The sequence below is a fragment of the Charadrius vociferus genome, unplaced genomic scaffold (genome assembly GCF_000708025.1).
Source record: "Charadrius vociferus isolate BGI_N301 unplaced genomic scaffold, ASM70802v2 scaffold46, whole genome shotgun sequence".
Lineage (NCBI taxonomy): Eukaryota > Metazoa > Chordata > Aves > Charadriiformes > Charadriidae > Charadrius > Charadrius vociferus.
Window position 1 is genome coordinate 722,323 of NW_009648710.1, and position 16,014 is coordinate 738,336.

Here is a 16,014-nt window from a genome sequence, read left to right on the forward strand (position 1 = left end):
CCCCGGCCGGAGCAAGAGGGAGAGGAGGTGGCTGCTCGCCCCGCCAGAGAGTACCCCTTGAGTATCGCGGAGAAGAGGAGATTAAGGTTAATCTTTACACGTTAATTTTCTTCTTCTTCTTCTTCTTTTTTTTTTTTTAAATTACCTTTTCCTAAACACAATACGGGTGGGAGGGGAGGCTGAAGCAGAGTTGGGTTCATCTGTACCTGTTTCACCCTGTGGCATGTGGTTTTGACAAGAAGTTGCCCAGGTACTCGTGCCAAAACGTGTCAGGCTTCCTCTGGCGCCTGCGGCAGCGAGAGGGTGGCCGGGGGCTTGGGGGGGGGCGCAGGAATGGGTTAAATTGGAAGAAATGAGTCAAAACTGGGAATCACCTGCAGCAGCCAAACGCATTTCATACTGGATTCCTTTTTATTTTTTTTTTGTGGCTCAGGGTTTTGTGCTCCAAAGGGTCACTGGGTTATCCGCCATCCACATTCTGCTCTGCCAGCGCTGCTCTTCTTGAGCCTTTTCAGCAGTTCCTCCAAAATATATTGCGCTCTCTGTGGTGTGGCTCAGTACAGGTGGAAAGAAACTTTCCAGGAGCATTTCTTCTTCTCCCCCCCCCATCTGTTTTTAAATTGCTCTTTGCTGTATGCGGTTCCTGCCTCTCTGGTGGTAACCCGCAGCAGGAACAGGGTTGCAAAGAGTGTGCTTTGCACCGCCTGTGTTTCTCTGCTTGTTGTCTCATGTCTTACTGCTGGGCTGAAAGCTCCTTTGAGGAGAGAGGATGCCCGATGTGTTTTTACGTTGTCAGGGAACAGCTGCACCTTTAAATCAGGTACTTTGTAGTTGTGGTTATGAAACAGGAGAGAGGTGAAAGTACAATTAATGACTGGTGCTCCACAGAGAACAAGAATAAGTTGCTTGCAAGAGCAACGGGAAGCGCTTTACAGCCTGGCCCCGGAATTAAGTTTAACCCTACAGCCTGTGCACAAGTAACAGCAGATCTAGGTTGTGGTAAAGGAAAGTGCTCAGGACATTGAATTTTTATTTGAAGTTGGGTATCTAAAGCTCAGTTCTTTAAGAAAAAGGAACTGCAGTCATGTGGCCACGGTGTGTGTTAGGAACAGAGTTGGGATGTCCCAAGCTTGTTTACATGTTTTAGCACTGAGAGATTCTGGTGGGGCTTCTTGGCACTTCTGTGGATTGGGAGTCTGTGCATATTGTGCAGTAGCTGCCAACACACAATGCTTGATATAAATGTCCTGAAAGCTGAACACTCAACTTCTGTAACACAGATGAAAATGCAGCCCACGCCTCTATTTAAAATGCAGGCCAAACACGGGCCAGATAGTTCTCCAAAGTGTCTGTTTAAAACACTACATGCTGCAGCCTGTAGTTTCCACAAAACGAAATCTTTTGAGAGTAGCTGTATTTGCACTGAAAGATGAGATCATCTGCTGCCTGATTTATTCTTGCATAGAGGGTTTAATTTGGCTTCCTGCCACAATGCTAATTGTGCTTTCAGCTGACAAGGATATGGAAACTTTGTCAACATACAGCACGTGTGGCAGTGGCGTGGCATGGCAGTGAGTCACTTAGACACTTAAGTAGGGTTGTGTACAAGGTCTTTTAAAACTGAAACCTTGGTCTTCTACTCTAGCATGGTGCCCTCATGGGTATTTCAGTGGTGCCCTTCAGTGGCATCACAGGCTGGAAGAGCATTTGCTGCATACAGGTCTGTCTTCAGGCTCTGTGTCTGGGAAGTTTTGTCTGTTTTTAAAGTTTCTTCAAAGAAAAAACGAAATGCAAACTCTGATCCACTCATAATTCTCCTTGATGCTGTCACTGACCATGCAACAATTTTTACAATGCAAATGTATGCATATAGTATGAAAATCTGTGAGAAGTGATTAAAAATTATAGACAGTTTGTGGCACATCCTTGGTGTTTGTTCGCAGCTTATTATTAGGACAGTGCACCCCCATACATTTTGGCAAAGAAATACTTTCTCAGATTCATTGAATTGGCACTTTCCAGTGAATTTTTCAAAATGCTATACAAATGGAATAATTAAAAATGAATGATTTTAATAACCTTTGTTTTCTATTATGTACTGGAATGTGATATAAAAGTTAAAATTATAAAATTTAAATTAAATATTTAAGCCTCTTTATAGCTGTCTCTATTTTCTTTACTTTTTTCCCCCAGCATATTGCGACATTTCATTCTGATTTTGAGATCTGTGAATTTTCAACAAAAATAGAATAATTTTCTGTCTTGAACAGCTGCATTTATAACATTAAAAGAGGAAAGCTAAATATTTTAGAGAAAATTTTTAAGAGCCTCTTGGTGAAAATGCTCTGGTCAGAAGTTTGAGGAAAGAACTTTCTCTTCCTTTTCCAGACATTTGTAAATATGAAACCATTAACGGTGACTTCCCTGAGATCCCTCTGGGAAGTTCAGCTACATATTTTTTCTCTGTTGTGCTATTGTCAATTGGCTATTTATTTTTTCTCTCCAAGGGAGGCAAGTGTTTTTTGTGAGAAGACTTGCTATACATGAATTAACTTGATGTCGCAGTTACCGGGAGGAACAGATGGGGAGAGCCAGCATGTGTTACTCCAACTTTTAGCGCTGTGCTATCCTTCTGAAGCCTGCAAGCAGGCTCCATTGTGCTAGGCCCTGCTACATGTAGTGAAAAAGTATTTCTTGTGCTCAGTAACTGTATTTCTTGATTTTTAGGGACTGTCAGCAGGCTGATATAAGATATTTATCTGGATGGAAACAGTGGAAAAGAACTAGCAGCAAATCATTGAAAAAAGTCCTCAATGAAGTCAAGGAGTTGTCATCTTACCTGAAGCTTTGGCGACATGATATTCACAGCATAGAAGGTATTTACTGTCGTACGTCAATTTCTCCTCCTTCAAGTTGCTGCTGTTATTAATAGTTTTATGCGTGTGAGCATAGTTTCAGATATAACTGTATGCATTTAAGAAGTTACCTGCTTCCTTTATTATTGCTGATGTAAAATTCATGATGGGCTAGAAGGAGATATATTGGAGAAAATGATTAAAAAGTCACATTACCATTTCATTTATATTGCTAAAAGCCTGCAGTACTTAAAACTAGCTTTAGTAATGTTTCTTCAGTTAACTTAATGCAACTGAAATGATAATCTGCTCATTCTGTATTTTCAGTTATTTTACTGTCTTAATTATTGAAACGTTTCTTTTATTCCCAGGGAAATTTGGTACTGGCATCCAGTCCTACTTTTCCTTCCTGCGTTTTCTGGTCCTGCTGAATTTTATAATTTTTATCCTGATGTTCAGTTTTGTTATCCTTCCCAGCGTCATCTCTAAATATGGAGTATTCAACAGTAGCTTTGCTAAAATTCCTCCAAAAAACATAGGTAAACATTTTCTCTATGTACTGATGTTGCTTGTAAGATTCACCCTTTCCATCAGCTTCTACTTCACCTCCCAGGACAAAGAAATACTTTTTTTTGTTTTTAAGAACTTGCCATGTTTGAATTAACTTGATCTTGCAGTTTAATGGGCACTACCATTTGAGTGACATTTCCTGCCTTTCTTTTGACAGAGCCTCACTGCACAGTTTATAAACCTAGCGGTAATAAGGGACTTGTTTACTTCTATACTTACCTCGAAGATTTGTTCAGTGGCACTGTAAGTAATTAGATTATTTTTTTTTAATTAAGTTTCTATGTCTCGCATGTAGAATGCAAAACCATTGGGGAACAGAGCTTTGATAATTTTGAGTGATGGTAAGGCATATGCATCCCTGGGGTAAAATTAGCCTTTATCTTTTGTCTGTGAGAAGGGGAGTTTTCAAACGGACTTCTACTGAGCGTCCGCAAGGACTGCTTGGCCACGTGCTGCAGCCTGCGCCACTCCTCCCCAGTTGCTGAATGTTATGTATTCTGGAGCACACTGCCTGTTGTGCTCTCTGTGTAGGGTCTCAGTGTCCTTGTCACAGAGCTTGTTGATTGGGAAGGGGAGGGATTTTAAGCATGTAGTGTCTGCATTACAGTTTGGTAGAGGCAGTGGCAGTATTTAGAAGCTACAGACTGTTGTAGCTTGTTGGGGCCGCCAATAATAATTTTAAATTTGCAAAATGATTGCTTGATACCAGGCTGAATTTAACTGGGCAGTTGCTGCTACTGTTACAAATTCTATTTAAACTTCATGTTTTCACAGGGGTTCCTTGAAGTGACAAGTTTGTTTTATGGCTATTACACAATAGATGCTGCATGGATCAGTATGCTGAGGTACAACTTGCCACTAGCATATCTGCTGGCTACGTTTGCCTACCTTGCATTAAGTCTCATCTGGATACTAAAAAGGTAAAGATGTTGGTATAGTTTATTTACTGGTACCTAATGCACAGTTTACATCGCATTCTTGCTTGTAGGGAACATGCCGTATTCTAGAACTGTTTTATATGGAAATGGAGAATCTTTTGCTTGAGGAAGAGTGCCACAGTAGCCTTTGTGTTTGTTTGGGAAACTGAGGCAGCAAAATAAATAAAAATAAATAAATTTGAAGTATTAGTTTTTCATATATATGCATACATATAAACAAAAGACCCACAACTATACAGTAGTTGTTGGAGAATTTTATTGTGGTGGATTTTGTTTTTTTCTGGGGGACGGGCTTGTCATCTCAAGTTTCCTGACAGCTCTTTGATGTGTCAGAGAAGCAGTGGATGAGATGAGGAGGTACGACTGTGGCTAAGTGCAGCGGGGAAGTAACCTGTGTCAGTCATGGCTTCAGCTGACTTTGCTGCAGAACCTCACACTGAAAGCTTCCCAGAGACTTGCTGATGTAAAGCAAATTTGGCTGTTTGCTCATAGGGGTGGGTGTCATCTAGTCTTCGATGAGCCAGGTTGCGTAAGGTGTGGTTTTTTGTTTTGTTTTCTGTGGATAAAATGTCTTTTCATGAATGAAGTGCAGTTGCATTTTTCTCTAGGTCTGTGGAAGGATTTAGGCAGAACTTGGTGCATGCTGAAGATCAATTTCAGAGTTACTGTAACAAAGTCTTTGCAGGCTGGGACTTCTGCATTACAGATCCAAATGCAGCACGGCTAAAACATCGCAGCTTGCAATATGAGCTCCAGGTGAGTAACCTCCATTTTTCTACGTTTACAGTTTCCTATAGCTTAGATGGCTAAAAGAGAGAAGTGTATAATTCTGCAGATGATGGAATAAAGATAAGAGAGATTGAAGTCGTTTATACTGGGGGAAGGGCAACCCACATCCTCTTGCATGCTTTCTAGGTAGCTAGAATTGTGGTGCAACGTGAGAAGGATTAGCACTGAGGTTGACGGCCCTTCCCCCATCCACTGGGGACTGAAGCCAGCCTCCTGGGGACTGAAGCCAGCCTCTGCTGCTTGTTTTATCTGCCCCTTCCTGACAGTCCAGTCCTGCTTCCTGTGTTAGTTTCTACATAATCCAACAGGAAAAGCTATCTCAGCTGTGAGCAAAACCCTTGTACTGTTGGGAATCAGTTTAAGTGTACTGGGTTATAAGTCTGCAATGTGGTACGCAGAAGCTTGTGGAGGAATAAAATTCAGATGGTACTCTTTGTACAAGTTGAGAGCATTGTTGGAGTAAGAAGATACTGAAAGTTTTTCATTAGTTGTCTTGGATGCACATGCACATTAGCTGATGCAGCTAATAGATTTCCCAAATCATAAAGCTCTCTGAAAAGAGAGTCTGAGAGGCCTTTCTGGTGAAACCAGTACCATCTTTTTGCTCTCTGTACACTGGAAGCAGAGATTTGTGTAGTGGAACAATCACCTTTGAAAAGATAATTCCACTTCAAACCACAAAGCTGTAATTACAGATTTCATAAATTACAGTGAGTTCCTTTCCGCTCTAGTACAGTTCACAGTCATCTTTTTTTCATCACATAACCAGAGCCTCCTTCACTTACTACACTTTTGTCTCTAGAACGCACACTTTAGAAAAACTTGCCCCTTAATATTACTATTTGATGGAAATAAGTCCTCAGAAAATACCTGTGTATTCTGTTGGTTTGCCCAAGTTAATTTGCCTTCACAAGTGATACTGTATTTTCACGTCAGCTAAGGTGAAACATATCAAGTTTACATGACAAGCTGCTCAAGATTGTACTTCTTATTCTTTGTGCCATCCCCCAATTTTCCTTCACAAAGAGTAGAGAAGGAAGTTTGAACCATAGGGGTGAGGCTGGTTACTTACCTGCAGAAGTAAGGACATGAGTGGGCTGATTTACCCACTTGAGAGTTCAGTACCAAGCTATCTGAGATCAGTCCCTCATGATAAACAGGCAAGTTGTCTTTCTGTCCTCAAGGATACTTGTTACTGATGTATTAGAGATAAGAGGATTACGAGACACTTGTCTTTGGCTACAGGGCCCTCAGCCTGAAGAGACTGAGCACACAGGGCCTTCCACTCCTGCATGGGCTTGTTTGGGTCAATGAAAAGGTACTCTCAGTTCAGTGTGCTCGGATAGGCAGTGGAGTGACCCTCCTAGAACAAGCTATGGATTTGCGCATCCTGGAGGTAGAAAACATGGTGTCAAGTGTTGTGTGCTGCACTGGAAAACTACGTATTGTTTTTCTTTTGTTTGTAGACAGACTTGGAGGAAGAGAGACTGAAGCAAAAAATAGCTGACAGGACAATGAAAGAAAAGCTGCGCATCTACTCGCTGAGAATATTTATAAATATAATTGTCATTGCAGTTCTATCAGGATGTTTTTACTCTATTTATAGAGCAACTGTCTTCTCTCAAGAAAACTCCAGTGTAAGTATCAGACATGACATTAGGAGAGGTTCAGTGGTGACTGCTGATTATAGCAAGAGGAACTATTGTGAAAGAGTCAAGTATCTTTATATAGCACCTTTCATGCAAGGGATCTGAAAATGTGTTGTACAAACTTAGAATTTTTTTAGTAGGAGAGAGTGAGAAATATTGAGAACCATGTGCAAAAGAAGACATCACTCCCAGTGATGTCTTCCTTTAATATAGAGGGTTCAGTGTCATCTGCTTTGGAGCTAAGGCAACTGACAAGTAAAGCAGCCCTCACTCACCTTCCCAAGTAACTGTTCTCACCTTGCTGTGATCTGCTGGTACAAGTGCTTGTGTGTCTGGGCAGTGAACTGGCTCAGGGAACTGATCTGTTTTAAACAAACTTCATTGTGATCAGTTTCTTGATCTGGTTTGCTGCTCAACTGCAAAAATGACAGCAAGGGAAGGGGAGAGTAAAGATTACGATCTGTATTGTGAGTTACAGCTGTATGGGGAAACAGGAAGGCTTTGAACACGGGCCGCTTTGCAGAAGAAAAGGTTCTTGCATCAGTAGTAGAAAGAATCAGGTTGGGTGGGGTTGTTCACCCCTGACAGGACGAGCAGATGGGAAGAGCAGTTCAGAAGCAGAACAGCAAAAGCAGAGGACAGTTTCAACAGTTTCGCAACAGTAATTGACTTCTTTGTAGGACCCCAGGGTTGAATGAGCATGATATGAATGGGGACCACACTTTTTCTCCCCTCTGTTCATTGGTGATGTGATGGGCACTGGCTGCATATCGGGAAGGTTGTGCTTGTGGTGGACCTAACTCGTAACTTCTGTAAACTGCCAGGATTGCAGAGAGAGAAGCAGGAAACAGGGACTAAAGAAGTGTTTGTGTCAGAGGTATTGTTTGAGGGCAGAGGAAGAGGATAGCACAACGCTGAACAACTTGAAAAACAACTTCACTTGCTGTCTGCTTTATGTATAAGGGTTGATATCTTGACCTTGCCTAAATGAATAGGTAGAGGAGCTTGTTAAGATGGTAGGAAAGTCAGGGGAGCTGCTTGGCATCAGTGAGAACAGCTTTAAAAGTGTCTGCGCTTCAGCATGGGTGTGAAAGCTGGTAGCCTTAGTGCTGGGTTAGACAACATAGTCAGACACAAGCCTCGGTGAGTTGAGTCTTTTCAAACAGAAGCTTTTGGGAAGTGCTAAAATACTCATACCTGGAGGTGGGGGGAGTTACTGGTGAAGGGAGCAGGAGAAAGCAAGGATGCGTAGCAGCAAACTGCAGAGAGAGGTAGCACTGGTCAGGCTTGTAGTTCCAAATGTAGGTGGAGGATGAAGACAGAGCAAAAGATGCTACCTAAGTCTTAGACAAGGGAGGCTGGTGGGTAGCTGGAGAGACCACGATGTCAGGAAGCTGTGTTTTCTCTGAGTACTATTTTTCTCTCATCTCTTCTTGTCCAGGACGTCAGCAACATGAACTCCCAGGCTAATCTCTTAGTGCAGTATTTACCTTCTATAGTGATCACACTGGCCAACTTCATTGCTCCTCAGATCTTCTCATTTCTGATCAGATTTGAAGATTATTCACCAGCTTTTGAAATCAGGCTGACATTGATGAGGTAAAAACATTTTTATTGTGGCCTTGCATGTTTCAACATCTTGTTCTCGGTAGGTTAGAAGTATTGTAAGCATTCAAATATGTAGAAGCAGAGAGATTGGACGCTGCACTGGAGGGCGTGGACACTGGAAGCCAAGCAGGCATTGTTTGACTTATGTTTAGTTGGAAACTAATTTTAAATCTGGAAACAATCTCTTGGTTTGATGACAGTACAGTGCAGTCATTTCAGTGTCCAAGTTTCTCTCTCAGTCTCATTTAGCTGTGTGATCTGGACATCTTCAACAACCTGAATAAATAGTCAGTAGAGTAGTTGTGGCTGCAGAGCTGTGCATTCACACCGCTTTGTGTGCAGCTGTTCCTTGAATGAGCAAATGTGCGTGTAGAGCAGTAACTGAAGCAAGGCTTTGCTCAAGGCAGCAGTTAAAAGTTTTGGGATAAAAGATACTTCAGCGTGAGAGCGTGAAGAGCTAGCGCTTGGCAGCTTAAGGCAGTAAGATCTGGGTTGAAGCATCTGAACTCTGTCAAGCCCTGTGCTTTGTATTTCTGATTTGGCTAAGTGTCTCTGAAGGCCTGAAGCCACCTGAGAGGGAAACGCTGCACACAGAGTTGTCGCCCGGCCTCTCAAACTGTACTTGAGAGAATTGCAGCTCATTGCAGCGTCAAGATCTGCAACTGAAATGACTGATCTAAGAACAATACTGTGAAAAGAAACAGGGGACTGTAGCCTAAAGCAGGGAAGATGAAAAGCAATTAATTTACTACTTAGAAAAGAAATGTGTTTATTATCTAGCTGGTTGTTCCATTAAGGCTCTGTACAACTGTTTTGTGTTTCGAGCCTTCCTTGGACTCCTGTGCAAGTTGAGCCAGGTGTTAGAATGGCTCCTTTTCTGGCAGGTTTGGAATTGGGTTTTGCCTTTCTTCCAGGTGTATCTTTGTGCGGTTGGCCAATATCGGTGTTCTCTTGTTCTCGCTGTGGAGTCAGATCTCCTACTGTGCCACCGATGAGTGTAAGGCCTGTGGATACAATTACGAACTCTATCCTGTAAGCAGATTTATCTTTGTCTTTAAACATCTGAACTTATGAAGAGAGAACCATTTTGCATGAGACTTGCTTGTCTAGAGGTATTCAGAATCAGACCTGGGATTGTCATTCATGTTATACCTGGTGCTGATTCTTACTGCTCCGTGCATATCAGTACAGTTCTTACATACATCTTTTCTTAGCTAAAACTCTCTTTAGAATTACTCCAGTGGCAGATTATTGTTTAGCGTAGACTTTCTGACTACCATGAGGATTGTTTGAGGTAGCTCTGTTTTGGAGACAGTTGTGTTACTGCCTATTGCTCCAAAAAGACAAATGGTCTTTCCTCAAAAAAAAAAACCCCAACAGACAAAACCAAACAAACAACAAAAAGCTTGGCATGGAAGCTCTGAAACACTTAAATATTTTATAAATGAGAGTTAATACAATTTGAACTTTATGGTGTTAACTGGGATGTTTGTTGCTTTAGGGATTGACAGATTTATTTTTCAGTTGTTATTTGGACTCTTAATCTTGGTTTTCCTTACTTGTTTTTATAGTGCTGGGAATCTGAAGTTGGGCAAGAAATGTATAAACTGATGATATTTGATTTTATGATAATTGTTGCTGCAGTCCTGTTTATGGGCTTTCCTAGAAAGTAAGTATCTCCACCTTTTAAGCATACTTTTGCAAATGACATATGAAGCACATTTTCTTTTTTCTGTTATTAATTCCCATTATTTCTAACCAGATTACCAGTTTTAAAATAAAACATAAACACATTTCTGGTGGTTTGATCGCTTGTTTGCTATTCAGATAGCTGTGTAGTTTTTGATATTTGAGTTTTGATCTTTTTTCCTTCAGGCATTTTTCTGTTATGTTGTCTAATGCTTAAATGCTAAATGTCTCTGTGTTCCAAATGTGTTAGAATTCAGCTAAGCTCTATAACTTCAATGTACAACTAATGATATTCATTGGTTTTAGGTTGCTAGTTACTCATTGCTCTTGGAAGCTAGTTCAGTGGTGGGGAGTGCAGGAATTTGGAATTTCTGACAATGTCCTGGAAATCATATATGGGCAGACTATCTGCTGGATTGGAACCTTCTTTTCACCACTTCTCCCTGCAATAGCAACTATAAAATACTTCATCATCTTTTATATTAAAAAGGTAATGAAAGTGTGTGGTAAACAAACAAAATTGAAGATTTTCAATTTCAGAACTGAAGATTGAATTGAAATCTTCGATTTCAAAATTGAAGATTGAAAATCTCTGGTTTTTGTAATAGAGGAGTGCAGTTGATTTAAAACAAACAAAAACCCCTAAAACCCCCTAAGGATGTGGTATACTGGAAATGAGGTAATGTTTTTTTTGCTTCTAAGGGAAGGTAGAATTTTGCTTTGAAATCAAGCAAATCAACATTTTAATAACTACCTCTTCAATTATTTGTCTGGGATTTTTTTAGAATAAAATTTTATGTAATAAGACTAGTTTATAACACTCTTCTGCAATAATCTATTTACTAGCAACACAGCTTAGAACTTGGACAAAAATTTGCCAAGCTGCTAAAAATTTGGAAGCAAAATGGAAAATCCAAGCTGGGTTGCATGTTCAAGATGTGATTTCTGCATATCAGAAGCTTTGCTCTGTGACCAGACAACTCCTTCTGTGCATCAAATTCTTGCTGATATTTTAGCTCTTACAAGAGGGAATGTATCCAGTGAAGGTGTGGTAGAACAAAGCTAAAGGCTGTGCCATGGATCATATGCCAAATGACTGTGCCAGTTGACTCCGTGCAAGTGTATGAGATCCTCTGGATCCAATTCTTACTCACAACAGGAGATGTTGACTTACACCAGAATGGAAAGCGTTCTTGTCTCAGCCCTTTTCAGTCCGTGTAGATCAAAGGAAGGATGGTTACGTGGTAGCTGGTAGCACATTTGAGAATGGAAAATTCAGTTGGTGGGGAAATATACTTGGATGTATGTATATAGATGTACTGGTAACAGTCTTGCTCACTTTCCATCTTCAGATCAGTTTGATACACACATGTAAGCCTGCAGCTCGGCCTGTCAGAGCATCAAGTTCCAATTTTTTCTTCTTGGTGGTGCTGTTGATTGGGCTCTTCTTGGCTTTTATTCCTTTGGGAATCAGCATAGCACAGTAAGTGACAATTTAACTTTTATGAAGTTGACATTTGTTCTATGGTTGTTAGTTCCCTAGAAACAGACACAGAACTTTGGAATGATAAATTGGAATACAATATATAGTATTTAATAAATCAAATTATAACTTAGTTCACGTAAACAAAAATTACAGTTTTAAAGACAAAGGACACTTTTGCCCTATCGGCAAAGTGTGCTGGGCTTGTGTTGGATTATTTTATCTTTACATTTTCATGCAGCATCTCCTTTCTGTTCTGCTTTTTTGACAGTATCCCTTCCTCCAAGGCATGTGGGCCGTTCAGGAATTTTAATACTTCATGGGCAGTTGTTCCGGACACAATACGTGAGTTTCCAACAGGTCTGCAGCAGGTCCTTTATGGCATAGCATCAGAAGCCTTTGCAGTGCCTTTTTTTATGGTCATTTGGTGAGTACTGTGGAGACCTGATTCAGTCATGCGGCTGCCTTGTTCATTTCCTTCCTTACTGAACTGATACCAAACAGCTATTGGACCAGATTTTCCATCTTCAGTCAAAAGCATCAAAGCCCATATGAATCCTCAACTCCTATGTCTTTGCACATGTGTTGACACTCACTAGCTTTGTTCCATTTCCTCTTGCATGTGCCATATCCCACACATGTCTTTCTCAAAAGTGATAGCTGTGAATCATTCTGCAAATTAGTAGTGTAAGCCCTGCGGTCATAAATCCGGTCCACAAACCTTGGTTAAAAAACCCCAAACACAACAACCCAACAACAAACGAAACCCCCCAAACAGTCATTCTGTAAGATAAAATTCAGTGTAGAATCTTCGAATTTTTAAGGTTGGAGGTCACCTGTAGAGATCATCCAGTCTAACCCTCTTCTTCAAAGCAGGGTCGAGTAGCGCAGATGCTCAGGAACCGTGTCCAGTTAGGTTTTGAATATCTCCAAAGATGGAGACTCCACAACCTGTCTGAGCAACCTGTTCCAGTGTTCAGTCACTCTTGCCGTAAAAATGTTTTGGTTGTGGTTTTTTTTCCCTCCTCACATTTAAATGGAATTTTTTGCATTTCAGTTTAACCTGACTGTTTTCAGATCTTGGAGCTTTGTTACCTGATATTTTCTACATCTTTGTTACCTGATATTTTCTACGTCTGTGTGTGAAAAACCATGGAGGTTTTTTTCAGACACTGCCCAGCCCTTTCTTCCATAACATGTTGATGTGTTCTCCTGAATGGAACCTGTTACTGAGTACACAAGAAATATCAAGTCCTCTTTGTAATGTTTGGGTTTTTTTTTTTTCTGTTTTAATTTTATCGTAAAGCCTGTGTAAGAGGTGGAGGATGACTCACACTGCCACTCTACTACTTATTATTTGGAAAAGAAAATACATGATTTATGTAGGCATTTCTGCCTTCTAGTTCTTGCTATTGCTCTTCATCATGTAATGCACTGTGGACGATTTGAGTCACAGATTGCATTTGGAACATGTGCCATAAGGAATGGCTGCAATACGGCTCTGTGGCTGCTTACCATAGTTACAAACCCCAATGGGAGCAAAGAGTTACTCCAGTGAAACCTCATTAAACTTAATTTCTGAGATGCAGAGCCCTCATACATACGCTTAGAGCAGAGCAGGAACTGACAGTCTAGGGAGAGCTGTTGGAACACAACCTGTAACATCTGAAAGTGGTCGTGCCTCTACGTCCCCTAGCACTCTGTCCCTGCCTGCTGGCAGCACAGTTATCTCACCAGATGCTTTTGAGCAGAGCTATGCCCACCTACCCCAGCTGTGTATTGATCGTTCTTAAATTTTTTTTCTTCTCCAGTAGCTTCTTACCCGAAGCAAATGTACAAACTGACAATTTCCCTAGCCCATAACCGCCTTTTTCTGACTTGTTCTGTTTTGCATAATGCTAACACATGTTGGTTTGTTGTTTGCAGCCTCATTATGTTCTATTTTATTGCACTGGCTGGAGCACACAAACGAGTGGTTGAGCAGCTGAGGGAGCAACTGGTTCTGGTAAGATTTGACCCACTTTTCTGTACCCCTAAAGTTTTCTTTGTTGTGTCAGTAATCAGGCTTGCAAAGGAACAACAGTTTTCATAGTCTTCTGGATACTTGGTGTTTGCACAGGCGGTGAAGAATGTTTTACAGATTACACAGGAAAACCAACTGAAGCACTATAGTATTTCTTAGTCCAGTTGGTTTTCTTGGGTATCAGCTGCAACTGCAGCGAGGTCTGGTTATATCAGGCAACACACATGCATGAGATATGCCTCTGGGAAGCGGTGTCCTTGTTATTCATCTGTTGTCTTGCTTAAAGCCACCCATGTGCATGGGTTTTTTTCTGCCAAACAAGAACCTGAATCTTGTGCTTCCTGTCCCCTCCACCTCTTACACAACCCCCACCTCTATTTTCTTCTCTGCCCTCACAAACAGGCACCCAACTCCCTTCCCTTCCCTCCAGGCCTCATGTCTGGACTTATTCCTGAGTGCAGGTGCCAGCACCGCTTGCAACAGGTACTCAAGGTGCAGCGAATCACCACAAACTAGTCCTTTGGAGAACGATGCCATTGCAGACAGGCTTCTTTGTGGCCATCAAAAGCTGCTTCCATGTTTGACAGCATTCGTATGCTGTGTCTGTGAAACTCTGCTCTGGTCAGAGCCTAGCCTCACGAGTAAGACTTCTCACTTTCCTAGGAAATAGCCCATTTCTTGGCATGTGCTTCTTTTAGATAACGGCATTTAACAACCCGTCCTTAGGAGAACACTGTGCTGGGGAGAGATTTTTGAAGAGTAAGGAATTTAGAGGCAAAAGCCTTACTGCTTTTTCAAGGGTTCCCAAATCAGTCAGGAATTCTGGAAATCCTTGTGCACTTTTTTTTTTGTTGTTCACTGGTTTTAGGCTTCTTAGAAGCATGGTTTTAAGTTTTTAGGTGTGTGAGGTGTTTTTACTAGGCTCACTGCAGAACTGTTAGTATGTGACCTAATATGAAATAAATGAAATCAAGACTATTGTAAACTTAAAATTGTTCAGGCAGTTGAGAGTGTGCTGGGAGCCACTAATTAGAGTACAGTGTGGTGAGTGCACCTATTTATTTCTAATAAAGACATGAGCTGTTCATAGATAACTTGCACTACTTCTGTTCATCTAGAGTGTACTTTTTATTCTGCCTTTCCAGGAGGGTCGTGACAAGCTATTCCTGATCAGAAAGATAGCAGAAGCTCAGAGGCATCCTTGAAAACCACAAAAACCCAGAAGAACTTGACTTCCCGAAACTCCCAGAACCACTAGATAAGAGTAGAACCATCTGCAGCACCTAAAAACCGAGCAGCTGACTGGCACCCCGGCACTGCCGTCTGTGTGGTGGATGCTTATGGTCTTAGTCTTGATTATGCTAATGAGCCTTAAAGTTTTCCAGACTGGAAATGTAGCTAATATATACCGTTAGACCTGTCAAAAAAAATAGTGCGGTAGGACACTTCATTGCTGCTACAGTTTCAGGGTTGTTGAGGTTTAAAGTCCCTGTTTTTTCAGGGGGTTTGGGTAAAATGTGATCAGAATCGAAACTCTGTTTAACAACTTTGTACTGGTTTTACAAATCATGCTTCAAGAATCTGGAGGGAGGGGAAAGGTGTGGGTTTACATGTTTCCAACTCATTTCTCTTCTAAAACCAAAGCAAGTGAGAGACATACATCAGTATTTTGAAGTAGTGCATAGGAGAAGAAAATATGCGATGGTTTTGAAATCCGTTTCCTAAACATTTTTAGAGAAGAGACTTTGATATTTATTTTGCTCCAAAATAGCAAGTGCAGTTGAACACCAGGTAGCTTCACACGGTGGTTCAGAGAACAGGAGGCGGTGAAAGCGCCAGGGCAGGAGGGAGGGGAGCACGTTGCTGGGGCACAGCCTCGCTGCTCCAGAGGGGCCTGGGTTTTATTTTAAATGTGTTAAGGCCTTTATTATTTATGTTTTATTCTTGTACAAATGTCTTGACTACTGCTCTCTCTGTTCTAAAATGTGAATATTTGAGAGTTAAGTTATAGTTTGGAGATACAGCATTCAGAAACTTATGTGTCAGTGGCCTTTGAAGTCATGTTTCTTCTCGCTTAAATGAGCTACTGGAGCAGTGTGTCTCGGGGGCAGCAGTATTCCTGAGCAGACTGCTAGCCATTCCCTTGGTTTAAAAATTGTGCTTAAGGGTTTTCTGTACAGAACTGTGTTTATTACTTGAAATTTGCCAGTAGCGCACTGTTAACGTGTGAGAGACTGTTCATTTTGTATAATGTTTTGGAATGATTCCTGTCTTCGTTTTAAAAATAAAAAAACAACAAAACATTCATTAAATGATTTTTTTGTTACATACAAAGGCGGCTGTTTTCCCATTGGCTCGCCGAGACTCGCAGCGGGGCGGCCGATGTGCGGCCCGGCTCCGGCTCCGGCGC

The 16,014-nt window shown here is 41.3% G+C and overlaps 2 protein-coding genes across 2 annotated transcripts in view; both read left to right on the forward strand.

The window, feature by feature from the left end:
- Positions 1-14,809, forward strand: part of TMC7 (transmembrane channel-like 7) — a 20,613-nt gene extending 5,804 nt beyond the window's left edge. Inside the window, exons 2-16 of the mRNA XM_009886604.1 lie at positions 13-86; positions 2,728-2,876; positions 3,227-3,394; positions 3,583-3,668; positions 4,200-4,345; positions 4,972-5,119; positions 6,619-6,789; positions 8,243-8,400; positions 9,324-9,441; positions 9,981-10,078; positions 10,405-10,588; positions 11,451-11,581; positions 11,853-12,008; positions 13,508-13,586; positions 14,750-14,809. Coding sequence (XP_009884906.1) covers positions 13-86; positions 2,728-2,876; positions 3,227-3,394; positions 3,583-3,668; positions 4,200-4,345; positions 4,972-5,119; positions 6,619-6,789; positions 8,243-8,400; positions 9,324-9,441; positions 9,981-10,078; positions 10,405-10,588; positions 11,451-11,581; positions 11,853-12,008; positions 13,508-13,586; positions 14,750-14,809 — 1,926 coding nt within the window. The remainder of the gene's footprint in view (positions 1-12; positions 87-2,727; positions 2,877-3,226; positions 3,395-3,582; positions 3,669-4,199; positions 4,346-4,971; positions 5,120-6,618; positions 6,790-8,242; positions 8,401-9,323; positions 9,442-9,980; positions 10,079-10,404; positions 10,589-11,450; positions 11,582-11,852; positions 12,009-13,507; positions 13,587-14,749) is intronic.
- Positions 14,810-15,682: 873 nt separating this feature from the next.
- Positions 15,683-16,014, forward strand: part of COQ7 (coenzyme Q7 homolog, ubiquinone (yeast)) — a 3,898-nt gene continuing 3,566 nt past the window's right edge. The window contains exon 1 of the mRNA XM_009886605.1: positions 15,683-15,698. Coding sequence (XP_009884907.1) covers positions 15,683-15,698 — 16 coding nt within the window. The remainder of the gene's footprint in view (positions 15,699-16,014) is intronic.